This window comes from Fundulus heteroclitus, chromosome 6 (assembly GCF_011125445.2).
Source record: "Fundulus heteroclitus isolate FHET01 chromosome 6, MU-UCD_Fhet_4.1, whole genome shotgun sequence".
Classification (NCBI taxonomy): Eukaryota; Metazoa; Chordata; class Actinopteri; order Cyprinodontiformes; family Fundulidae; genus Fundulus; species Fundulus heteroclitus.
In genome coordinates this window covers 3,548,864-3,576,067 of record NC_046366.1, presented here as the reverse complement: position 1 = coordinate 3,576,067, position 27,204 = coordinate 3,548,864, and the positions used below count along the sequence as shown (strand labels likewise).

The 27,204-nt window shown below is 44.6% G+C and overlaps 1 protein-coding gene and 1 long non-coding RNA gene across 2 annotated transcripts; one reads left to right on the top strand and one right to left on the bottom strand.

The window, feature by feature from the left end:
• The first annotated feature begins 2,123 nt into the window (after positions 1-2,123).
• On the top strand, positions 2,124-2,891 carry LOC118563390. Its single transcript, XR_004931184.1, has 2 exons — positions 2,124-2,413; positions 2,491-2,891. It is a non-coding gene; the product is annotated as an uncharacterized LOC118563390 (long non-coding RNA).
• A 15,253-nt stretch (positions 2,892-18,144) lies between these two features.
• On the bottom strand, positions 18,145-26,203 carry plvapa (plasmalemma vesicle associated protein a). The gene is made up of 6 exons (XM_021322080.2): positions 25,564-26,203; positions 23,131-23,197; positions 22,268-22,989; positions 20,842-21,757; positions 20,282-20,336; positions 18,145-19,646 (listed from the first exon to the last, which is right to left on the bottom strand). The coding sequence occupies exons 1-6, from the start codon at positions 25,942-25,944 to the stop codon at positions 19,613-19,615; spliced, it is 2,175 nt and encodes a 724-aa protein (XP_021177755.2). The 5' UTR covers positions 25,945-26,203; the 3' UTR covers positions 18,145-19,612.
• Between the last annotated feature and the right edge of the window lie 1,001 nt (positions 26,204-27,204).

Below are 27,204 nucleotides of genomic sequence, written 5' to 3'. Positions count from 1 at the left end.
GCGGGAGTAAATGAGGATGTCGTCCAAGTAGACAAAGACGAAGATGTTTAGGAAGTCGCGGAGAACGTCATTTACCAGGGCTTGAAACACTGCAGGGGCGTTACACAGGCCGAAAGGCATGACCTGATATTCAAAATGCCCCAGGGGAGTCTTGAAGGCCGTTTTCCACTCATCTCCCCGGCGGACCCGCACTAAGTGGTAAGCGTTACGCAGATCTAACTTAGTGAAGACAGTGGCAGATTGAACCGGCTCTAAGGCGGAGGAGAGGAGTAGGAGTGGATATTTATTTTTAACAGTAATAGCGTTTAGGCCACGGTAATCGATGCAGGGGCGAAGGGAGCCGTCTTTCTTTGAGACGAAAAAGAACCCGGCACCGAGTGGGGAGGATGACGGACGGATTAACCCAGCGGCTAACGACTCTTTGATATATTTTTCGAGGGCCTGACGTTCAGATTGGGAGATGTTATAGAGGCGGCTGGTCGGCAGCGGGGCACCAGGCAGGAGATCAATAGCGCAGTCGTACGGGCGATGCGGAGGGAGCGAACACGCCTGAGCCTTGCTGAAGACCTGTTTTAAGTCATGATAGGGCGTAGGAACCAGTTTTAAGGTCTCGGGATCTACCTGAGGTTGAGGCAGTGTGTGCACCTGACAGGGGGGTACAGCTGACTGCAAGCAGTCAGCATGGCACTTAGGTGACCAGGTCTCAACCCGCCGGTCGGCCCAATTAATCAGTGGGTTATGCTGTTGCAACCACGGGAAACCTAAAACTAGTGGGGCATGCTTAACAGGAAAAACTAGAAATGAGATCTTTTCTCTGTGATTGCCAGGTTATTCTTGGAAGAACCCCTCCGTTCAGGGCTGAAACCTGAAGGGGAGTTTCTAGGGGAACTGTCTCGAGACGAGCGCGGAGAACAAAAGAACTGTCTAATAAATTAAAATCGCACCCCGAATCTACTAGGGCGGACAACTTAAATGCGTCTCGCACAGAGACGATCACTGCCTTTAAGCAGAGGCGTGGAGGAGTAGAAAGAGAGAACTGAGATCGGTCCGCCGGTTCCTCCTCTACAACCGACGAACCTAATATTTTGGCCGGTCTGGACAATCTTTAATAAAGTGGGTCGGAGAAGCACAATAAATGCATAATCGTGAACTCATTCGCTGTTGCCTCTCAGAGGGAGTGAGCCGAACCCGGCCCAGCTGCATAGGCTCCGGGGGCGATGGAGGAGTCACGGCGGCTGAAGAGGCGTTCCGCTCGGGCAGAGGTGGCCGATAAATGAGGGGTCTATCTGGCCGGTTTCTGCCCCGAGCCCGAAGCCGGTTATCTAGCCGGACAGCGAGGGTTATGTATTCATTAAGAGTGGTTGGCTCCTCTAGACGCGCCAGCTCGTCCTTGAGGGACTCGTCTAATGCCTGAAAAAACACAGACTTCAGCGCGCGCTGCTCCCAGCCAGCAGCCGCAGCCACCGTACGGAAGTCGATGGCAAAATCAGCCACTTGTCTGCCCCGCTGCCGAAGGGCCAACAACCGCTGGGAACTCTGCACTTCGTCTGATTCGGCCGCGAAAACCATCTTAAACTCAGTTAGGAAATCACTAAAAGAGCAGCCGAACTGTTGGCAGTCAGGGAAGCAGGTCTCCGCCCATCTAAGGGCTTTTCCGGTAAGAAGCCGTAAAATAAAAGAGATCTTAACGTAATCGTGGGTAAACAGACTGGGAGAACGATTAAAAACTAGGGAGCACTGGAAGAGGAAACCCCCACAGTCACCACTCTCCCCGGAGAATTTCTCCGGATTCGGGGAAGAGGTTTCGGGGATTCCCGATGACGTCACTACTGACGCGGGGTCAGGGGAGGGGCCGGGAGACGCGGAAACAGCTGGCTGGCGGCTAGCGCTTAACATACCTGTCAGTTGGTTGATCTGGGCAGCAAAACCCTGTAGCTGGTCCTGCAACCCGGATACTGCGGTTTCTAGCCCCCGGATCTGATCCTGTTGGACGGCTAGAGTCCCACCAAATGTACTCGCTGAGTCAATTTGGCCTGAGTGTTCTTCTGTCATGTTTGCTTTTAAATGTTTGGCCCACATGCAGAATACACTCGGTGAGACAGATCAGATTTCACGGGTTTTATTTGTAACCGGGTGGTTTATTGGTCGGGAACAGTGGAGTGGTTGTAAATTCCTACCCATTAAAGGTCCCTGAATGCATCTGTGCCCTATTTCTCCACCTTCCTCGGGTTTGCAGCGTTGTTGGGCTCATTAGTAGGTGTATATAGGCACCAGGTGTGCCTGCCAAGCTAGAAGTAGATTGAATCTCACTTGGCTGACTACTGGAGCTGTTAACCTGCTGCACCAGGAATTGGCATCAGGAAATTTGTGTTGCTGGGATTATTTCAGTGACTTCTCACTGCAGCATCTGAAGGTACCAGTTTTTCCCTTGTTTTCTTATGTCTTGTTGTTAGCAGACCCTTTATTGTGATCTTTTTTTTGGTATTTCAGGGTGCTGCTGCTGCATATTATGCTCTCACCCAGGTGCATGGTTAATGCTCTGGGTTAATTAAGAAAAGGGGTTGTTTAGAGCTGGAGTTGTAGCACCACACACATTGAACCAGACAATAGTACGGGGTTCTTCTTTTAAATTTTATTAAATAGCTGATTTGGCACAGCTTTACAGGACTGGATTGATGCAGTTTGAGACTTGTTTTGTTTTTTTGGTTATTTAACATTATTTTGTGTCTTTGGTTGTTACTAATTTGGGTTGCAGTTGTTTGTGTTTAATTCTCAGATTGTTTCTAGTATTGTCCTGTGTCCCTGTGCTTTATTGGATTTTAGATTGGTATAATAAAGTCTATTTTTAATATTGTAAAAGACTGTAGAAATAAAACATATTTTGTATACTATTTCTGTTTCCAAATTCTTAAGCCAGACCTACCTGGGTACTTTTAATTGGGAGACCCTAGGCCACTTGATATTTAAGGTCTACCAGTTGGCTTTAGGGCCACGTCCTCTGTCACAGTCCGGGCTCCATCTCCCCGTGTTACAATTTTCTGGCGTTGTTGACAGGATCTGGTTGTTGGAACAGATAGTGTATGAGTTTATATATTCCTTTTTTTATTGACATTGCTGGTTCTGTGGTGCGTTAGTGGAAAGCATTATTGCTGTTTTTTTTGGGGGGGGAGTACTTAGAGGGTGAGAGCATAATGGTGCAACAGTAGGCACATCGTGGGACCTGGCAGGAAGTTTCTTGCTGTGAACAAGGATTGACGTCCCGGTGCGATGGCTGAGGAACTTCAAGAACTCCGTGCTCGCATCCAGCAGTTGGAGGCCGAAAGGAGCCGTCTACAAAAGGAGAGGGATGCTGCACTAGCACATTCTCATCAAGAACATGATGTAGAAGCTGGCCCGAGTACAAGTGGAGCTCAAAGGAACAATGGGACGACTGATCGCATAATCTACCTGCCAAGGGAAAGAAAGTGTCCAGTCTTTAGAGGAACTCATGGTATTGGGGTGGAGGAGTGGATAGAAGAGATTTGCACGAGCATGCGAGTCCGCCATGTTGGACCTATGGATCAGGCTGCTTTCATTTTTGACCATCTTGAAGGAGAAGCTCGAGATGAAATTAAATATAGATCATCCACTGAGCGTGAGAATCCAGAAACTGTTTTCGCCATTTTAAAGGAACTGTATGGTTGCCAACAGTCATATGTCTCATTACAGGAGGACTTCTTTTCACGGAGACAGTTAGATGGTGAATCGTTGCAGGAATTCTCTCATTCATTGTTTTGTTTGATGGACAAAGTTAAATCTAATTCTCCTAATGCTGTAGCAAATGCAGATATTTTGCTTCGTGATCAATTTATTCAAAATGTTATTAACTCTGACTTGCGTAGAGAGCTAATACGTTATGCTCGTGATAATCCACGGTCTACATTACTGGAAGTTAGGGCTGAAGCCATTACCTGGGAGCGTGAGGGTGGGGTGGAAAATAAAAGTAGTGCTGTCCCCTCTTTTTGTGCTGTACAGAGTGCCGGTGGGTCCCCTTCCCTAACTGACTCTTCTTCCAGTTCTGTTGCTTCACAACTTGCTAATCTTGCTGCAATTGTACAAAAACAGCAGGAACAGTTGGACCAGATTACTCAATCTCTTGCAGTTATGCAGCAGTCTCCTGTGATTAGGTCTCTCAGTTCTAGTAGTGTGATCTGTCATAAATGTCAGCAACCAGGCCACATTGCTAGGTATTGTACTGCTCGTGGCCGCTTTAAGTCCCAACGTGCAAGTGGTGCCCCTCAAGTCCAAGTTACCACTCATTCTCAGGTGCAGGAAAACTAACTCCCCCTAGTGTTAGGAGCCAGACATTAGGAGGGGGTGGTTCAGGCTCAGTGAGTCCCCAGGCAGATGAGGTGAAGGAGTGTTTAATTGCACCTTGTCCCCAAGTCACTGTAAAACTATCTGGAGTTCCGGTCCAGTGTATCCTTGACACTGGTTCTATGGTTTCTACCATTTCAGAAAGCTTCTTTAAAAAGCATTTCCCAGATAAGTTAAAGGCATGCCATTGGTTAGAGTTGAGGGCTGCAAATGGTTTGACTATTCCTTATTTGGGTTATCTTGAGCCTGATATTGAGGTGTGTGGGGTGGTAATCCCTAGAAGAGGGATCCTTGTTGTTAGAGACCCTCCGGGCCAGGCCAGTTTACCTCAGATACCGGGCATAATTGGGATGAATATAATAAAGTCCTACTATCTTCAGTTATTTGACCAGTATGGCCCTGATTTGTTTAAACTCCCTTCTATACTAGGGGCTCCCACTTCCTGGCTTCCTGCCTTTCAGTTATGTCAGCAGGCTGAGGTTCAAAAAGGCCATATTCAAACCAGTGTTGCAAAGGTTCGCGGTAGAAGACCCGTTGTAGTTCCTGGAGGCACTACTAAATTTGTACCTGCCACTTGTTCGGCCATGTTGGCACAGGCTGGCGGAGCATTAATCGAGCCCTTAGAGGTAAAGTTTGGCTTGCCTGAGGGTTTGTTGGTGTCTCCTTGCCTTTTGCAGGTTTTTCGGGGCACTGTTTATGTTCCTGTGGTGAATGTAGGGGTGTGTACAGTCACACTAAGACCCCGTTGTGCTCTGGGTGTCATGTCTCCTGTAGATGTGGTTAGCTTACCGTCAGAGTTGCAGGAAGTTCCTTGTGTGCAGGAGCAAGTTGTGGCTGCTGTCAGGTCCCATACTGCTGAGACTGGTTTGGTTGAAGGGAAGATAGCATCAATTAATCTCTCTATGCTGGATAGAGAAGAGCAGTGTAAAGTGAGAACATTGTTGCTAAAGTACCAGTCTGTGTTCTCTGCTTTCGATGGCGACCTTGGTGTTACCAACTTAATCGAGCATAACATCCCATTGTTGGACAATGTTCCTGTGCGGCAGCGTTATCGGCGTATCCCTCCATCTGAATATGAGGCAGTTAAGTCTCACATTAATCAGCTGCTGGCAACCCAGGTTATCCGAGAGAGCAGTAGCCCTTACGCATCACCGATTGTCCTGGTCCGAAAGAAGGATGGCAGTCTTCGTCTCTGTGTGGACTACAGGCAGCTTAACAAAAAGACCAGAAAGGATGCTTTTCCACTGCCCCGAATAGAAGAAACCTTGGACTCCCTATCGGGTGCCCGCTGGTTCACAACCATGGACCTTGCTTGTGGCTATAACCAGGTCCCAGTGGCAGAGGAGGATCGCCCAAAAACAGCCTTCTGCACGCCATTTGGCCTCTTTGAATTCAATCGCATGCCATTCGGGTTGTGCAATGCACCAGGAACTTTTCAGCGTTTGATGGAGAGGATGTTCGGGGCTCAGCATGGCCAGTCACTCTTGTTATACCTGGATGATATTGTTGTGTTCTCTTCCAGTGTTGATCAGCATTTGGCACGGCTGGAGGTGGTGTTAAGTCGCCTGAAACAAGAGGGATTGAAGGTAAAGTTGGAAAAATGTGACTTCTTTAAAAGGCAGGTTCAGTACCTGGGACATCGTATTTCAGAGGATGGCGTGGCTACAGATCCAGACAAGATCACAGCAGTGTCAGACTGGCCCCACCCTACCAACGTCCCGGAGCTGAGGTCATTCCTGGGGTTTGCTAATTATTATCGAAGGTTTGTGGAGGGATTCTCTCAACTGGCTGGTCCGCTTCATCGTCTTGTTTCAGCACATGCTGGGTCAAAGACATCTCGAGGACGAGGGAAACTATTGGCAGGAGCATGGACAGAAGACTGTGAAAGGAGCTTCCAGGAGCTCAAGGCTAAGCTTGTAAATGCTCCCACTCTTGCTTTTGCTGATTTTTCACTGCCTTTTATTTTAGAGACCGATGCCAGCCACAGTGGCCTTGGAGCCGTGTTGTCTCAAGAGCAGAGTGGCCGAATACGACCAATTGCATATGCCAGTCGAAGCCTTCATGCTGCTGAGAAAAGCTATAGCTCCATGAAACTCGAGATGCTGGCCATGAAGTGGGCCATGGCTGAAAAATTCAAAGAGTACCTGTGGGGCCACCGATGTGTTGTCTGGACTGACAATAACCCGTTGAGCCATTTGGACACTGCCAAATTGGGTGCAACAGAACATCGGTGGGTTGCTGAACTTTCTGTATTTGACTATATAGTCAGATATCGTCCAGGCCGTGTAAATAAGAATGCTGACGCCCTTTCAAGGCAATCGACAAGCGAGGATCAAACACAACTACAGCAATACCTTCCTGGGACAGCAATTCCAGAAGTGGTCCGTGAGGCGTCTGTCGGTGTGCCAGAGGATGCTGCCCAGTTGGCGATCACTGCGCTTCCCTCCCGCAGAAGAGAAGATCTGTGCCTGCTTCAAGGGGCTGATCCAGCCATTTCAGCCTTTCTGGAGTTTTGGCAGCAGCAAAGAGTGCCGAGCCGGGCTGAAAAGGAGCGCTTAGGGCCGGGTGCCCGTGGACTTCTGAAACAGTGGGACCGAATTGTCCAGAGAGAAGGCATTTTGTACCGGCGCACGTGGAGACCAGATGGTGGTGAAGAAGTTATTCAGGTTCTTCTCCCAGAGAGTTTAAAAACAGAGGTGTTGCAGGAACTCCATCAACATCATGGCCGCCAGGGGATCGAGAGGACAACAGATGTGGTGAAGCAGAGATGTTTCTGGCCAGGAGTGGACAAAGATGTAAAGGATTGGTGCCAGCAGTGTGAACGGTGTACCCTTGCTAAGAACACTCAGCCAAGAGTTCGAGCTCCTATGGGTCACCTTCTTGCTTCAAGACCAAATCAGCTGTTGGCTATTGATTTTACACTTCTGGAACCAGCCCGTGATGGAAGAGAGCTGGTGATGGTGATGACGGATGTGTTTTCGAAGTTCACCCAAGCAATCCCTACTCGTGATCAGAAAGCGACAACGGTGGCAAAGGTCCTGGTTCGTGAGTGGTTTTACCGTTTTGGAGTGCCGGCCCGTATCCACTCTGACCAGGGGAGGAACTTTGAAGGCGTCCTGGTACAACAGTTATGTGAGTTGTACGGAGTTCAGAAAAGTCGCACCACGCCCTACCACCCACAGGGAAATGGACAATGTGAACGTTTTAATCGAACTATGTTCAATCTGCTTCGTTCCCTAGCACCAGATGAAAAAGGAAATTGGCCTGAACATCTCCCACAACTTGTCTTCCATTATAACACCACTGCCCATCAATCGACAGGTGAATCGCCTTATTTCCTCATGTTTGGACAAGAGCCCCACTTGCCAGTGGATTTTCTGCTTGGCCATCTTCCTGAGCCCACAGCATCTAAAGTGTGTGACTGGGTGGCAGAGCACAGGAGGCGCCTAAATGTGGCCATTGATGTTGTTAGAGGCAGAGTGGAGTTGGCAGCCCACAGGAGGAAAGTGAGGCATGATGAGAAGGTCCGGTGCGAGCCACTTGAAGTCGGGCAAAGAGTATATCTGCGTGATGTTGGCCCAGGGCGCAGAAAGATCCAGGACGCATGGGGGTCTACAGTGTACCAAGTCATGAGAGCACCAAGTTCAGGGGGTGTTGTATACTCAATTGCTCCAGTTGATAGGCTTCACCTTGTTAGACAAGTCCACCGTACCTCTATAAAGCCTGCCCTGTCATCTACAGAGACTTGCTATGATGGTTGGCCCAAAAGGCCCCCTGAGGATAACAGTGACGAGGATGATGTGGAGTCGGGATCTTGGCTGATGTTCCGAGAGGCTGACAGTAATCCATCCATGCCTGTGGTACCAGAGTTGCCAGAAATCCTTCCAGCTCGTACACCTGTTGAGGTACCACCAGCTTCACGAACTCCTCACAGCAGTAGGGCTGGCCCAAGAAAGTCCACTCGCAAAACAGCTGGTAAACACTCCAATCCTCATCGTCTTCCAGGACCTGCCAGGAATGAAGATAGCAGGGTTGCTGTTCCTCGGGTTCCAGGTGCCAGCAGCATGGCTACAGCCATTTTTCGGCCTTGGTCGTAGTTTTACTTTATCGGTGGGCCACCGATCCATAGAGGGGGAGTAGGATGTAACCGGGTGGTTTATTGGTCGGGAACAGTGGAGTGGTTGTAAATTCCTACCCATTAAAGGTCCCTGAATGCATCTGTGCCCTATTTCTCCACCTTCCTCGGGTTTGCAGCGTTGTTGGGCTCATTAGTAGGTGTATATAGGCACCAGGTGTGCCTGCCAAGCTAGAAGTAGATTGAATCTCACTTGGCTGACTACTGGAGCTGTTAACCTGCTGCACCAGGAATTGGCATCAGGAAATTTGTGTTGCTGGGATTATTTCAGTGACTTCTCACTGCAGCATCTGAAGGTACCAGTTTTTCCCTTGTTTTCTTATGTCTTGTTGTTAGCAGACCCTTTATTGTGATCTTTTTTTGGTATTTCAGGTTGCTGCTGCTGCTGCATATTATGCTCTCACCCAGGTGTATGGTTAATGCTCTGGGTTAATTAAGAAAAGGGTTGTTTAGAGCTGGAGTTGTAGCACCACACACATTGAACCAGACAATAGTACGGGGTTCTTCTTTTAAATTTTATTAAATAGCTGATTTGGCACAGCTTTACAGGACTGGATTGATGCAGTTTGAGACTTGTTTTGTTTTTTTGGTTATTTAACATTATTTTGTGTCTTTGGTTGTTACTAATTTGGGTTGCAGTTGTTTGTGTTTAATTCTCAGATTGTTTCTAGTATTGTCCTGTGTCCCTGTGCTTTATTGGATTTTAGATTGGTATAATAAAGTCTATTTTTAATATTGTAAAAGACTGTAGAAATAAAACATATTTTGTATACTATTTCTGTTTCCAAATTCTTAAGCCAGACCTACCTGGGTACTTTTAATTGGGAGACCCTAGGCCACTTGATATTTAAGGTCTACCAGTTGGCTTTAGGGCCACGTCCTCTGTCACAGTCCGGGCTCCATCTCCCCGTGTTACATATTTACAAGGAACAACGGGGAGGACGAGAGCTAATCTGCCACAGCAGACGCTGGGGCACACGAACGGGGACCAGGGAACCGGAACACACTACGGAGGAGAACAAACGATTAGTCCACAGAAGAGAGCCGGCGGAAATCTGCTAGGAGCGTAAGCTTACCACGAAGCCTGGGAACCTGACCGGGGAGGGGGCAGTGCGGTCTCAGCCTAGCACACGGTGGAGGAGACGGGTGTCCGTGGGAAGCTGGGGCAGGAGTGGGTCCGAGCAGCACCGGGGGAATCCAAGGGATCAGAACAGCGGGAGGAACCAGAAGATCGTCAGAGGGGTACCTTGGGTCCGGGGAAGCCGACTCAGAAGGTAACCAGTGGAGCACGAGAGGGATCACGGGAGAACTCGCAGGAGCACGAGAGGAGACGTCAGAGCTCAGGGAGTGAACCTAGGAGACACAGAGGACTGTCTTAGTCAGCGGAAAAGGTAAGTAGGCGAAAAGCCGTGGCCGATTGGTCATACCACAACGGTAACACTCTGGCATCCTCCCGCTGTTCGAGCGCAGTTCTTATAGCGGGGCCCAGTGCTGCTCAACTGCCCGCAGGTGTGCGTGCTCCGCCCAACAGTCAACCCAGAACACCTGTGGAAGAAGCAGAGACTGCAGAGCCGGAGGCCGGCCCTGCCGGCTGAGTCCTGACACAAATGTTATTAAAAAATGATCAGATAGGACAGGGTTGTGAGGAAATACTGTTTCACAATTAATGCCATATGTCAGCACAAGGTCTAAAGTATGGAGCCAAGAGTGTGTCGGTTTATGCACATTTTGAGCAAAACCAATTGAATCCAGGATAGTTTTAAAGGCTACACTATGGTTATCACATTCTGTGTCAACACGAATGTTGACACAGAATGTGATACTGTTACGGCCCCTGGCCTATGGAGGCTGTGCAGGAGGCTTGTTATGCAAATCCACTGTGACGTAACATCTACCTGATTGGCTGTAAGGAGGCTGCAGTGAAGCTGCAACCTCATTGGACCAGAGGACTACCATGCCAATCTGACTGCTGATGAGACCCACCTGCAGCAGTATTAAAGACTCCAGCACTCATTCCTTCTTTGGGGACAGCTAGTAGGAAGTGGCTTTTGTTAAGCTGTTCCCCCACCTTTGGTGTTTGTGATTGTTTTGGCCTCATTTTGAATTAGTTGTGCTTCCTAGTTTGGTTAAACATGTAGTAATTTAATTTACCCTAAGCACTGTTAAGATTATGTGACCTTTATTTTGTGTTAAACTGGGTTGTATTGTTTTGTGTTTGTTAAAACCCATTCTTTTTGTAATAAATCACCTTTTATTATATTAATTTTCTCTGGACACTTTTATGTTACCTCCCCTGGACCCCTAGACCATTGGGGTCGTAACAGATACTATAGTAACCTTGTCAGTGTTTATCACCAAATCAGATAAGAAGTCTGACAACTGATCCAAAAATTATTAGACTTTATTGATAAGTGCTGTTGCACACTTACAGTTTCTTTAAGTTAGATTGTTTTGGATCGCTGCACCGATCCATTGTGGTGAAGAGAGAGCTGAGCCAAAAGGCGAAGCTCTCGATTTACCGGTCGATCTACGTTCCTACCCTCATCTATGGTCATGAGCTTTGGCTCGTGACCGAAAGAACGAGATCCTGGATACAAGCGGCCGAAATTAGTTTTCTCCATAGTGTGTCTGGGCTCTCCCTTAGAGATAGGGTGAGGAGCTCAGTCATCCGGGGAGGACTCAGCCGCTGTTCCCCCACGCCGAGAGGAGCCAGTTGAGGTGGCTTGGGAATCTGGTTAGGATGCCTCCTGGACGCCTCCCTGGTGAGGTGTTCTGGGCACGTCCCACCGGGAGGAGGCCCAGGGGAAGACCCAGGACACGCTGGAGGGACTGTGTTTCTCGGCGGGCCTGGGAACGCCTTGGGATTCCCCCGGAGGAGCTGGCCCAACTAGCTGGGGAGAGGGATGTCTGGGCCTCCCTACTGAAGCTGTTACCCCCGCGACCCGACCCCGGATAAACGGAAGACGATGGATGGATGGATGGATGGATGGATGTTTTGGGTTTTTACCGGAAGAAATGTGTGGCTTCCGGGGGGAGGAGTCGCGGTTCGGGAACTGGTGGGGTGAAAGCTGTCCCGTTCTGTTCGTCCTAAAATAAAGTGTTAGCAGCAAAACCTCGGTCTGGTGCTTGGGTGTCATAACGGAACGTTACAGTATTCACAAAAACATTTATTAACTGTATTTATTTAAAAGAAATCTTCTTCTATGCTTGATTTTAAGATGAGATATCTGCATTTTGCTGTATATGCGCGCAGAGGTTGTGGCCTCTGCTTCAATCATTTTTGCAAATATGCTCAATTGGCTGAAATCAGGGAAACTGTCAGGCAGGTGAGACATCTAAGGTCAAAGTTAGTGATGAAGAAGGAGAGGAAGAGAGAGAGGAGTTGGAGGCAACAGAGGAGATAATTGCAATGGACCCAGGAGAAAAAAACGAGCGAGAATCAGAAAATGTCTCTTTCTCTCTCCTGACTTTACGTCGTTTACGTCAGCAGAGAAAATATTTAATTCGGACCGAAACTTTTATTTACGTGATTAAATTGGGTCTCTATCGATCGAGCAGCACCTACAAACAGCGCTGCTCATGGGGGCATGACTGAACCGGTGACAAGCACTGACGCGCATTTGACGCACACACTGCGTCAAATGCGCAGGGGGGGGGGGTGATTAGTGCTGATATACGCGATTTCTTGACAGCATAGAGCTGTAATACTTCTCTTTGTGATTCAGACAAGTGCAGTTCATTTTAAAGATGCAATTTTAGCGCGTATTCAGACAGAAACAGGCAAACCGGAGGTGGGGCTGTTATGGGCGTGTTTACCTGCTTGATGTAACCGCTGTGAAACGATCAGAAAATAACTTTTTATTTCTCTGATAAATAACATCTTTATGGAGCGCTCCGATATTGTTACTCTGTGCTGCTCTACCAAAGTGTGGTTTGCTCGCTCATCATAGGACACAAATCAAACTTCTTCATGTTTGTATTTTGTGGCGTAAATTGTGAGTCAGACTCAGATTTAGAAGCAGTTACATGAAATAAACTAACTGAGAACACACACAGGTAGATCATTAGAGTTTAGTACGTGAATCCACTCGGAGGGACTCTGTTTCAGAGACGTTTCAGGTTGTGGAGGTGTGACTGATCTTTCTCTGGCTTTCTCTGTGGATGTTGTGTTTAACTTTATTGATGTTTAATTCAACTTTATTAATTTAACTTTTGTTATGACGTTTGAGCTGCAACTGACATAGCTGCAACTCAGCTATGTTAACAAGAGATTAGAGAACAACACACAGAGATAGCGTGTGGCGTTTAACCATAGTACATCAAAAATATTTAGTTTAGTTATTGTTCTGTTAAGGATTTTTGGTTAAAATGTTTTCTAAAACTTACATCAAGGGCATATGTGTAAAATTACTCTGTTGACACCTGATGAAATTTCTCAGTTGCAAGAAATGTTTATGGGGGATATTAAATTTAGAAACCCCATCCTTTCTGCCTAGAGTTGTTGTTTCCCCAAATTGGACTAAATATGGAGAGGGGGGAAATTTCATTTAGGTATCTTGCTCTCCTCCATTTTGTGCTTGCCGGTGGCATTTTAGGGACGGTGGGGCAGCTGTACTTGAGCGTAAGGAAACGCTGGGGAACTAGAAAGCGTAAGGAAACGCTAGGGAACTAAAAGTGTATGGAAACGCTGGGGAACTAAAGAGCCTAGGGAACACTGGGGAACCAACGAGCCTAGGGAACACTGGGGAACCAAAGAGCCTAAAGAACACTGGGGAACCAAAGGGCTTTAGGAAATGCCAGGGAACAAAGGAGGCCGTAAGGAAACGCCGGGGGACAAAGGAAGCATATCGAAACGCTGGAGACTAGAAAGCGTATGGAAACGCTAGGGGATAAAGGGCGTATGGAACACTGGGGAACAGAGAATATCTAAAACGCCAGGGAACAGAGGGCATCTTACACGGTGGGAAACAGGAGGGTGCCAGAACAACACAGAAACTAGGGAAAGCTAGAGCCACAGAGAAACTAGAGAACGCTAGAACCACACAGAAACTAGGGGGAGCTAGAACCACACAGAAACTAAGGAACACAGAAACAACTCTAAACTAGGGAGTGCGGGAACCTTATAAGTGCAGGGACCTATGGGCACTGGGACCTTATGAGCGCTGGGAGAGCACATGAATCCTTTAGAGTGTAGGAACTTGAGAACGTGGCAGGAATTTGAGAACGAAGCTGGAACTTGAGAACAAAGCTGGAACCTGAGAGCGAAGCAGGAACCTGAGAGCAAAGCTGGAACTTGAGAACGAAGCTGGAACTTGAGAACAAAGCTGGAACTCGAGAATGAAGCTGGAACTCGAGAACGAAGCTGGAACTCGAGAACGAAGCTGGAACTCGAGAACGAAGCGCAGGAAGCCTTGAGAGCGCCGGAACCTAATTGCGCTGGGCAGCAATGACTTGAGAAAGCTGGGCAGCGGTAACTTGAATGTGCTGGGCAGCGACGTCCTGACATGCTGGGCAGCAGCGACTGAAAGCGCCGTCTTGAAACGCTGGACAGCGTCTGAGGCGGGCGTCGTGGAGGGCGACCCCGTCTGACGAATTAGAGGCGGGCGTCGCGGATGGCGACCGCGGCAGATGAACCAGAGGCGGGCGTGGTGGACAGCGACCCCGGCAGAGCAGAGTCTGAGGCGGAGCAGAATCCTCGGCGGACTCGGACTGAGGCTGAGCGGAAAATCCTGCCAGCTCCTGCACCAAAAGCTCTGTGTGTGCTCAGGTTCATACTTTGGCCGGCTCGTATTGTCATGATTTGTCTTGATGAACCCGGACACAGCACGCACACACAGAGCTGGTTTTGAGAGTTTATGATGGATAATGAGATGGATGATGAGAATCAGAGACAGTTACCAGACGGGAGTTTGAAGGGTTGGCTGACAGGAATGGAGCGGGGATGATTGTCAGGATTCGGAAGAGCTGGGCTGCTGCAGAACAAGGAGTGTAGCCCAGAGAACATGAAGACGGAGACGAAGGAGCAGAATCCAGCAGCGCAGCAAACAGGTACTTAACTGAACAGACGGGGAGCAAGACGTGAATGACAAGGACCAGGAGCCGGCGACAAGGAGCAAACTGAAGGGAGCTTATGTAGGGAGGCTGGCAGGTGGAGTGAGTTCTGACTGATTTGGGCCTAACAGGTGTTACTGATTGCTAAGGGAGTGGAGGGTGAGTTGAGTGACAGGAGGAGGAACTGAAAAATAACTTAGAAAAAGCCTGACCAAAACTAAACCATGACAGGTTTTTAACATTGTAATACTAATTTCTTATAAATATCAATTGGCAGGCCATCTGGCTCTGCAGCTTTTCCAGATTTCCTACTTTCTCTGGCCACTGAGATATTTTCTAATGTTAAGTTGGCACCCAGTATCTTGCTTTACTCTTCCTTAATTTGGGAATGTTTATATTACCCAGAAATGAGAAGGGACTTGGATGTAGTGATTCTGGGGCAGTTTCAGGGCTACATAGCCTTTCATAATGTTAATAAAAGGAGTCATATATTTAATGGAGTCAGAGATGGTTTCCCCTGTATCATTTTTTAATTCAGTGATTGATTTTTCTAATTGGGATTGTTTAATGTGCCAAACCAGGATTTGACCTGACTTTTCTCCTTGGTCAAAGACTGGCTTTTTAAGTTTCAAGAAGTTAGCTGTAGCTCTTGATGCAAAAATGTAATTGTACAGTGATCTAAATGGCAACAGGTTTAGGTGTAGGTTGGGAGTGAGATTCCTAAAGTACTCATTCTTTATATGTTTTTTTTTTTTGTTTCCAGTGTGTTCAGTTTATATTTGGCCTTCTATGATCATGAACTTGTGAAATTGATTATTTGCCCTCTTATGAAGCCTTTGAATGCTTCCATCTAATGGACGCAGAAATTTCAGATATATTGAATATAAAATAATTATGAATTTGGGTTTCAAGATATGCCATAAAACCTGGATCCTTTAACCACTGTTGTTGGAATTTCCATTTAGGTGGATCTCGTAGCAGACCTGCACCAACATAAACTAAACCATTTGGGGAGTGATCTGAGATAGCAATACTGTCATTTACTTTATATAATAAAGACTGAGACTAATCAATTTGGGAGTATGAATTTTGTGTGCTTCAATGACAAGAATATGTTGATATTCCTGGGTTTCTGTCCCTCCACACAAATCTCAATTTCTCAGAAAACTGAAGAATAGTTCCCATGCTCTTGTTGTGAGATATATCTATATGTGACAATTTATCTAAAGTAGGAATGAGAGAACAATTAAAGTCACCTGCTAAGATATAATGGCCATTAAGTTCTGACAGCATGCAGCATATATTGTTACATAAATTGGGTTCATCCTTATTTGGAGCATATATGTTGACTAAATTTAGAGTCTCTGTAAAGAGTGTACTCAAATGCCTCTTAGCTTCTTATGTCATCAAAACAGTGTACTAATAAACTGGGTATGTTTCATTCTTTAATTAGGAAGGAGTCTGGTTCATTCATAGATGCCTGGGATCTCAGCTATAGTAGCTGAGCGCTGCAGTTAGTTACTTTACTTCCTCCGTGCCCTTGTTCATCCTGTGTTGTCCTTTGCTCTGATCCAATGTTCAGTATGAAAGCCTCTGCTTCCTCTGGCTTTGCAGAAGTTTGCGTTTTATCCCTGAAGGTAACCAACCCCGGCCAGGAGCCGTACTCCATGCCTGACCCCTATTTTACAAAGCTGTCATGTCCCTGGACCAAATTCCTTTGTGTTTCTTGTGAAATTCAGCCATCATGTCTGGGTAAAATCCAACCAGCTTACCCTCATGGAGGACTTCTTCATTTTGAATGCTTTCATCACTGATGCCTTGTCTCTGTTGTTGAGGAATTTCTTGATGACTGTTCTTGGACGGGCATTAGGCTTATACCTGGGGTCAGTATGGTGTGCTCACTCCAGAAATTGATTTGAGTTGAGCAGAGGGATGTCTAGTGTCTCCAGCATCCAGGTTTCTGCCTCCTTACCACTCTCGGGTTGGCTCTCCTGGATCTTGTTTCCAAAATTATTATCTTGTTTTCCATGTCCCTCTTTTTGCTTTCCAAGCTCTGAACATTTGCTTAAAGACTAGCTAACATATCCTCAGTATTAGAGATGCGAGTCTCAGTGTCGACAATAAGCTCCATACATTCCTGGACCTCGCTTCTCATTCCTTCTACTGCGGTGAGTACCCCATCCGATCTGTTTGAAAAGTCAGCTTTTAGGTCTTTGATGGCTTCTAGAACTGGAGCATGGTTTAGGTTTTCACTTGCTACGCACCTTGGGTCTTCCATGTTTGTGCTAGCTTTAGCTTTAGTGCTTTCTTGAGGTGACTCAAAGACAATCTTCCCTTTTAAAATTTTACTTCCACCTTAGTTTACCAGTCCAGACGGCATGGTCAAGCTTTTATGGGGATATCGTATACAATTTGATGCACAAAAATGTACTTTACACAGGAATTCTTGGCATGAATTTACAGAGGTTGGAGGCGTGGATCCACCTAATGTGCTGCCATTCCAGAAGTCCAAATCATTTACAATTTACCCAGATAGTATTTCGCTTTAGCTGATGACCTTCTTGACCCTTGTTTCTAGAAAAACAGATGGTCAGCTTTATTACACAAGTTTTCTTTTCCTTGTGGCACTTATCATTATTGCCTACTGGGTCAGGTTAAAACAACAGTAGTAGTAATCTGCACCATTATTCTACAGGGAATACAAACATGGCAGGCATTGCCAGTAATACTAAAGTAAGCTGAGAGAAAGAATGCTTACTCAGAAGAGCATCATATCCATTGTTTGCCAGGTATGTTATTCGAATGCATCTTTTATTTCATGCCTTTTAATAAAATGACTCCCAGAAGTTGACCTTTATTATCCTCACAGCTACCTCTTCAGTGAGCGGTACATCCCAAATGTGGAAAAATAGTTTCCCCTAAACAAAGGATATCCTTTGCAGAGGGCAGAGATGTCCTGAACTGACGGGCAACAATACAAGTGGGCCTTGGTGCAACCAACAGGATGTTTGTCTGTTCATCTAGCTTTTTTTTTTATCCTGGTCACTTTTAGTTCCATGTCCAAATGTTATGGGGTTATGAACTGATGCTTTTTGTGTGTGATCTAATTGTGTCTTCATTATGGAAATAACCTACTCATTAAGTGTACTATAAAAAGTCAAGCATTCACATAACGATGATCCAGTATGCATTCTGTCACAACACTATGACACCAACACCAGCTGTCCTCTGTTTCTGAACAACGTTGTCTTCGTGTGAGATGTTAAGTGCTTTTGTTTAGGTAACAGGAACCAGCTCTTTATACAAGGAATGACTGTCAAGTTGCTTTTACAGGGCGCACGTACACAAGAGTTTTGCCAAAGTTCCCCTCATCAGTTTGCCTCTGTCTGCTGACACGTTGACAGGTAAACATAAACTTGATCGAAGGATTAAACCTTGTTGCCAGTAAATCGTCACAGCAGGGGCCAGAGAGCCACTTTAAGACAATTAGCTACACAATAGGTGACGCACACAGGGACAAACAGTGATTTCCAGGTCTGAGTGGGGTAATAGTTTAAATAGCTTTGTTTATCAAAAGCAAAAAGAAGCAGGTACCAAAGGAATGCTTTTGTTCCAACAAAAATTTTATTTTCATATATTTACAAAAAAGAGAAACTCTGTGCTGTGTTTGCACAACAATACAGCATCATGATATGATGATGGTAATGACACGCTGTTTGAAAACAATGTGTAACACAATCTTTACCACAGAGCGACACACTTTTCAAATAAATTTTATGCATATGTATTAAAGATGTAACAAATGAAATGTTTATCATAAAGTCTATTTTTCCATATGCAATACAGTGCCTTGCAAACATAATCATATGTCTTGAGATTTTCGGCATGTTTTTTTGTGACTGATTGACAAAAAATAGAGCGTAACTGAAATGGAGGGGAAATAGTTTTCAAAATGAAATCTTTTACTTGTAAAAATCTGAAAATTATAGCTTGCATTGGCATTTACCTCTTTTACTCTGATAACCCTAAATAAAGTGAACGTCAAAACATTTGCCTTTAGAAGCCAGAGTCCCCCGGTGTGACTTTTAGTTGTTCTGTATGGTTAGTCTGAGGCCGCTCTCTCAGAACTACGTCACATCAACTGAAAGCAATGTTAATTCGAAATTCAATGCAAGACCACCGTTAAACCCAAGGAGATCAGCACACTGACGGTTTTAGAAACAAAAGCAGGATTTCAACAAATGTGCACAACTTTTTCTAAATAATGACCAGGATATGTAGAACGTACTATAGGAACACCATGTACAGTTTATGGGCAAAAAAAAAGTTGATTTGGGGGTGAGTTACCCTTTAAATATGTTAGCCTATGTGAAAAATTATATGTAGCAACCGTTTACCGAGAACGCATAATCATAATGTGGGGATAGGGAAGCTGGTCAAAGCTGGGAAAATGACCAAGCATGACAATTCTTGAAATACAAAAAACAAACAAAAAAATATACAATTAGAGGCTGGAAAATACTCGAGACAGAAGCATAGCTTCAACCTCCAGCAACACATGTTTTTCCAAATGTAGAAGGTGGATATTGCATAACGACTGACTTCCCAAATGTTTGAATATAACTGTTTGGTAAAGAGGAACTGACAAAAAGTTCAGAGTCTAAATGTGCAAAACAGGTAGTGATGTACTCCAAAAGAAATATGTAGCTGTAGTTGCAGTGAATGGTGGTTCTGCCGAGTATTGATCCAGAGGGGCTGGATACTTATTCATGGTTTTCACATTTATATATGGAAAAAATAAAACAAAAACTGTGTCATTTTCCCTCCATTTAGAAAAAAGCTCTACTTTGTGTTACTCTATCACAACCCAAACAATAAAGTTGAAAATACATGGAGGTTTGGGATTATAACATGAAAAAAGATGGAAAGAACTTCAAGAGATATAAGCAATTTTGCTAGCCAGGTTACATGAGCTCAGTATGAGAAACATACATTATCTCTGTTATAAACACATTACATTGCCTTTGTTATCTAAACCTTTGCTTTATCTTTGCATGTATTTGTGCAGGATTAACCCAGTGCTCTGGATAGATCTTGCTTCTCCCTGAAAAGAAAACACAAAGAGAAAACGTAAAGAAGTTATTCTTGATGGTATGCAGGGAGGAAGAGTGTAAACTTTCATGCTAACAGCGTGGGCAGCGGCAGGGGGTAGCTTTGGCCAAGCAACTGCTAAGCAAGCCCAAGATTTTTGCCTTGGAAACCGAAAATACACCGTAGTAGTTTAGTAATGGGTTAATTATAATTTCAAATATAAAGATTGCTCAACACATCCCTTAATTAACTTAATTAAGGGCTGTGTTGAGCAATCCTTACATTTTTGACCTTAGACAAATCTCGTGATATTTGCAGGTTAATGTAAATCAATAAAAGCGGTAAAGTTGTAGGATAACGGTGAGTTTGAAAATGGAGAAGTTTCTCGTTCGGCCTGCAACTCCTGTCTGTCATTTAGCAACTGCTAAGCAAAAGCAACGAAAAAATTCTGGCACCGCCAATGGCTAACATGCATGTTCCTAAAATTAGACACAATTTATCAACTCATATTTATTTGGAAAATACACACAGTGTATTTTTAATGATGCTTTATAGATTCAAAATGCTTTGCAAATGCTCTCAGATAAATCGAGAAATAAAAGCCCAGCTGCAAAATTTAACCATATTTTAGCACATATCCATACTCACTGGGGCCCTTGTGGGTTGATCAGGCGTTGTAGTTCCTGAATGTGCTGGGTGATGGCTGTTGGTGAAACATAGAAGGGAAAAGGATCTGTGGTTACATGAAACATATATGGTCCAGGTTTTTACAAGCATGGTGATGTTAAAAGGTAAATAGAGTATGTTAGAAATCATGCTACTCTTTGTCTGCATATTCCAACTACTCCTCTGATATGTATTGATGATGCTAATGGTATTATTTATTGTTGGGACCCAACAAGCTGCCATTGATAGGTTTAAAAAAACAGGAATTCATCCCAATTTAGATTTAGACTTTGTCTCAGGACAAAGGTGCCAATGTTCAGAACTACAACTGCAAAACTGGGCTGGTATGCAAGCGTCCACTGAGGTCTAACAAAATCCTGAATACAGCCTGTTCAAGAACCAGAGAAGTTTTGAGATGTAAATGCTCAGAGACACTGGGTCTGGGAAAATTCAAAACATTTACATAAAAGATGCTCCTGAAAATCAACTGTAAAATAGATAGATACACTTAAAACTTCTGAATGTTTTTGCTTCAGTCTTACCTGAGCCACCTGACACTCCGTTTGTCTTTGCTCCACCAAACATAGATCCAGTTCCACCAATCCCACTCCCAGCAGATGTCCTCCCTGGCACGCTTCCTGTCTTACTTTGCCCTGATGTACTGCTACCCTGACCAAACCAAGGGAAACTCGATGAGGTTTTACTTGTTGAGCCACTAGACCCGCTTGTTGCACTTGTCCCACTCGATACAGATGATGACCCAAACCCAAAGCTCGGAGAGCTTTTCCCACCTGACGCTGGCTTAGTTAAACCTGTCCCACTTGAACCTTGGTTTAAACTGGACCCCAGTGACCCGAACAATGACCCGAAGGTTGTTGAGCTTTTCCCACCCTCTGCTGGTTTGTTTGATCCTGTCCCACTTGAACCTTGATTTAAACTGGACCCCAGTGACCCCAACGATGACCCGAAGGTTGTTGAGCTTCTCCCACCCTCTGCTGGTTTGTTTGATCCTGTCCCACTTGAGCCAAGACTTGACCCAACTGATCCAGAATTGGCAAACGCTCTCCCACTTGATGCAGGTTTGTTTGCTTCTGACCCAACACCAGTGTTACCTATGCTTGACCTCAACCCAGGTGTCAGGAAACTGGAACTTGATGAACCTGCTCCTACTGATCCTGGTTTATTAAATCCTTGCCCCATGTTGGTTAAGGTTTGACTTAACCCAGGTTGTTGCTGAGTTGAACTCGATGAGCCTGCTCCAGTGGATCCAACTCTATTTCCTCCCAAACCAGAGCCAAAGCTTGTACCTGACCCAATGCCTGTCCTACCTTGACCTAAACTGGGAGAACCGAAAGGAGAATAGTTGGAACCACCACCACCAAATGAGCCCATCCCATGTGGATTCGGTATGGTTGAACGTGAGCCCGGGACCCCTCCTGGAAATCCACCTGGTCCAGCCTAAAAAAAAGCAACAAAAAAAAAGCAACATTAATCTGGAAATACTTTTCACACACTATGGACATAAATTTCCAGCAGAATAATGCAGGAATAGCTTGAAGACATCACATGAGACATGTTATGTGGGTTCAGACCCTCCCCCCCCCCCCCCCCCCCCCAGTATTTAAAATCCCCTCTGCTTAGAACCTAATGCTGGGTCATTTCTAGCTGCTTTGATCGTGTACATATTATGTCCATAAATCTATCCCTGATCTGTAAATCTTAGGGTGACAGAATAATTGATATGGGGGAAATGTGTGGTTACTTCACATTTTCCCTTTTGTATCCGTTTCTGTCAATTTCTGCGTGGGTTTTGAATGTGGCTGTGAAGATAATCTGTTGTAGACATTTTACTCTAAAGTGATCAGTTTTCTCTGCACCCTTTTCTTTAAAGCTAGAAGGCATCTAAAACGCCTACCCCCCCCCCCCCCCCCCCCCCCCCAGTGTTCAGATGTGTAAATGTATTCTTACCCTCCCCATGCATGACATGTTGAGCTGATTTATTTGTCCTTTCAGGACATCCACCTCTGCATCTTTGTATTTCACACTGGTCTTCAGGACCTCTATCTCCCCTGCCATCCTCATCTTGTCCATCAGGAGTCTCTCCTTCTCCCTATCATGATTCAGCTGAAGCTCTTCTCTGTTACGTTTGTGCTGCTCAATCATGCCGGTGCGGTTCTGGCTGCACCAGCGATAGTCCTCTGAAAACCGCCAGTTCTCTGCCTTTAAGTGGTTGTTCTCGAACTGCAACTTTGACACCTGGTCTCCAACAATGTCCAGGTAGCGCTGAAGCTTGTTCTCCACTTCCCGGGACAGGCTGGTGCAGTTGCTTTGGATCTGCTCCAGGTGTTCCATTTGTTTTGGACAAGTGAGCTGGAATGCAATATGCTTAGGGAAGAGAGACTCAATCTTCCCTAGTAATGCCTGAGAGACGGTGGAGACAGGACCCAACAACTTGGCAAAATTGTCCTTCGATTGTTCCTTGAAGAGCTCCAGCTCCTTCTCCACAGTGGATTTGTCTCTCCTGAGACGGATAGCTTCCAGGATAAGGGCGTCCCTCTCTTTGGAAATCAGCTCTTTTTCGTATGCCATTATGCGCTTTGTTTGAGTCAAGTTGGATTCCAACATTTCAAGTCCCGCTTTCATTTGCTGAACCAGCAGGCCGCAGTTACAGTTCCCAGGAGGCTGCGGTGCTTTAAAATGTCAAAACAAAATATCAATAAATAAAGGCAGCTACTTGTGCAAATGCATATAAAATATTATAGATAGTAGGGTGACATTTAATTGTGTTTTTTTTTCCCCAGGGATTTGCAGTGAACGCATAATGTACTTACAAATACTACGGCCTTGGTTGACAAAAGAGGTGTATTTGCAGGCCGACCACCCCTGGTTGCAATCAAGCTGTTCAAAACAAAACAAAAGCTGTTAGCCTCCTCCACTGGGAAGGATTGTCATTTAAATGGACCACTATGGCTCTCTAGCAGGGTTGCCAAAACTGCACAGATTTCTGTAATCAGCCTCACAGTAGATCAATGTGGCTTTGAAAAAGATCCTGTGATTTGCAGCATATTTTCTAAATTTACACAAATAACACGAGGGTTCCCAGCATTATAACTACTGATTAATTTAGTATTTACTTTTTTTCAATACATCACAATGCATTCATTGTTAATTTGAAAACAGGAATCAATGATGCATAAGAGCAAAGTTAATGAACAGAAAAAAAGCAGATGTTGAGAATCGCCACTTACACAATAAAATGGCATAAAAGTGTATAATGTGTTTACTTAAAAGGGAAAGCGAGAGCAAATGTCATTTTTGTCATAAAAATTGTCAGGAAGTAAATCCTCAAGCTGAAGATGTTAAATTTGTGACAAAATCATTAGAACAGGTTTATTGTCCCTCTTAAGGATGTCGGAGGGTAGTTTGGTCTACATTAGCGGAGGACAGAGCACGGCGTAAAGGCTTGCAGTGAGATCTTCACAGCGTTCACTGGCAAAGTGTATATATTATTTAATTATTTTATTTATTTATTCAGCACCTTTCACAGACAAAGCAATCCCAGAGCGCTGTACAGAAAACCAATAAAACAGCAATCAAAACGTTATGGATCCAAAACCTTATCTCCAGTTCGGCACAGATGTTCAGCTGGAAGAACAGCGTGGTTCGCAGCAACACACACACACACACACACACACACACACACACACACACACACACACACACACACACACACACACACACACACACACACACACACACACACACACACACAAAACAAAATAAACAGGAAAAGACTGGAAATCAAAAACTAAATCCATTTAAACTGGTGTGAATAAAAAAAATTTTGTTGCTAATTTTGTGTCTTTTTCAAGCAAGTACTACACTCTGTTTACTCACTGTCTACATTTAAAATCCTGATGCTTTTCAGTGGAGCTGAAAAACAAGTTTAGTGACAAGAACTACATAAATAAACTATAAGTAGCCATACTAAAAAAATATTTTGTTAATTTTTTTTTTTCGAATGGGGGAAACATTTAATAGACTAAATTGCTCCGGTAATTTGAATTTACAGTGTATGCGATAAACATGGTCTCAGATAATCCAAACCACTGCCCATCCTATCAAACAAACAAACCACTGCTGGATAATCAGCACCATGATAGATGAAAACAAACAATTTAAAAAGTTCTAATTGTCACCAGTGTTTCTTTAAGCAGCATGCCTGAAATATCAGTAAAAGTCTATCCTACCAGAGTTGACCATGTGCGACTCGTTTTGATCAGCCTCAGTGGTCTGTGCCCCATGTTAGACAGAGATTTAATGCTGTCATCATATGATGGGGTGGCATGACTTTAGATTTTAAGGTGCATAAAAAGGCAAGGCATAAGGGGAGCCAAAAGATTTATCCAATCCAAGATTGAAGCTCATCAAAACGGCACAATAAACCAAAGTGCTGTACAGGGTTAAAAAGAAACACTGAATGAATTTACCTTTCAATAATTCTAAACATCCCTGGATGGACTGGTGACTCTCCCAGTGACCTCTGGAGATAAGCACCCCCCGTGTATGCATAATGGATGGGTTGATGGATAAGTGGAAATAGAAGAGCAGCTTCCTTTAGATATTGTAAATTAAATTTGTAGTAAACAGCAACACATTGCTCCAAGGCCTGGCTCAGTGTGCTTTTCCTCAGTTCAGCCCTCAGTATGTTATTTCTGACAGTAGAAGCTTATGAAAACATAAACAAAACAAAACAACCATTTTTGCTCAAGACTGGCCCCAACTGACTGAACCAAGAAGTCAAACCAGGTCAGGAGGTATCCCTGAGATATGCTGGGAGTTTGTGATGAAAACATATCAGTGGTATTGTCTACGGATTGTTGAAGATGTGCAACTGGCTAAATCATGTGATATCCAGTGAAGAGCCCAAGATTTTGCATTTGAGATTAAACGTAAAGGAGCATGATACGCAGGACCAAGGCTCCTTGAAGAGCATCATAGCAGATATTTACGGTGCAATTTGAAACTAATGTCCTCTGCAATAACTACTTTTGTCAAAAAAGCAATAGATAACTGATATAACAGGTGGGTCAAGCAGTGATGTGTGGGGTTAACATGCACAGAACACTCATTACAGTAGGTTCTCTGTTAGCCGGACTTTGCTACTCCACATACATCAGAGCAAAGCTTAAAAACCATTCCAACATTTTCTGATGACAAATTAATTGTCATTTATTTTAGCAATGTGCTCTAATTAGTCTTACCAGCTGCTTGTCCATGTCCTGGAACATTGTGATCGAGCGGTTGACAATATTCCGTATTTTACGAAGGTCCCAGTCATTCTTAGCCTTTTCAGTGATGGTGACATTAAGGAGGTTGGTCAGATTTTTCCTCTGCGCCCGGAGGGCGACGTTCTCGATGGAAAGTCGGCTGTGGCTCTCCTCCAGGTCCTGGGCCGAGGACGCAGAGTCCTGGGTCTTCCCGTAGATGAGAAAGAGCACAAGGCTGACTATGATGAGAGACTGAATTAGAGACGAGAAGAAGAAGATGATGCGCATGTAATAGCCGCAACTCTTGCCCTTAGGGCGGTACTGCATCTTCTTCTGAGCCGCTGGAGTGACTTTGGAGTAGCTGCTGCTGTACATTGGTCCCAACGTTGTAGATTGCTCAAGGTTTGGAATTACAGTGAGCTGTCAGTCGGTTCTGATATAGTATTTCTCTAAATAAGAAAATAAACTGCAGAAGCCTGCAGGTTTAACAAAGCTGAACAATCTCACAGCAGCTTCCACTGTACATTTCTTCCAAATCTTTTAGCCCTTCCTCCAATAAAGCCAGACACTCTGCCCATGTAGGTCAGACCTTTCCTCGCTGCAGCACTGAAAACACAACATTCAGTTGTGGATTAGGTTTAAACATGCACATGAGTTTATAAACTCTTCTCCATCCCCATTTCCCTTGAGAGGAAATGGGCAGAGCTTCAGCCTCCTCCCGCTACTGGATGCTTTGAAAACACAAAGCAGCAAATATTCCCACAAACACATGCTTCACTACTAAGGTGAAACTGTGTTACAAATAAACAGGACTCTAATTTGTAAAATTACTTATTTCAGATAAGTTATAATGATCAGAGAATTGTTCATTTACATGGTTTTACATGGCTTTGTTGCATTTTGCAAAAGAACCATGCAAAAAGAGCTTGATTCTGCAGTCACTAGGCTGTTTTTGCAGCCTAGTGACTGCAGAATTTTTTTTTTTTTTATGGGATGTGTAGCCTGTTGTGTTTGAGATTTCTTTTTTTTATGCGATTCCCCTGAGGAGCGGAGGAGCAGGTAGGATGGTCTTGTGCATGGGCAGTTATTCCAAAAGTGACTTGAGCATTTCTTATCTACATTTCTTTAAGTGAAGTCAAGATTGTTGCTTACAAAGTTAGCAGTTACAGCTGCAGCATGTTTTTGGCCAGAAAAAGCCCAGCAATTACAGGCATAGCTCGCCACTGAGTATAATAAACACAGATGAAGTCAAACACGAAAAAAAAAACTCTATGCAAAAGGTAAGAGCCTTCTCTTTGCTTCCAGAGGGAAAGCAGGAGGCCAGTACTGCTGGTTAAACAGACTTAATGACTGGACTATCAGGCAGTGGCTTTCACAATTCCTACACAACCCCAAGAACCTCTGAAATCTTTGTGATGTAATGAAGAAAAAACTTTAGTAGACAGTTTCCAATCTTTTCTCATATTTATTGTTACATACAGTTAAACTCAAAACTATTCACACTGTTGGCTGATATGAAGGTATTTTAATTCAGCCAAGCAGTTTGTTTCTGATAGCAAATGAGACAGGTATCTCCCAAAAAACTATAAAAGAGTGCTGCCTGTGAAGATTGCGTAATTATTAAAATTCCCCTTT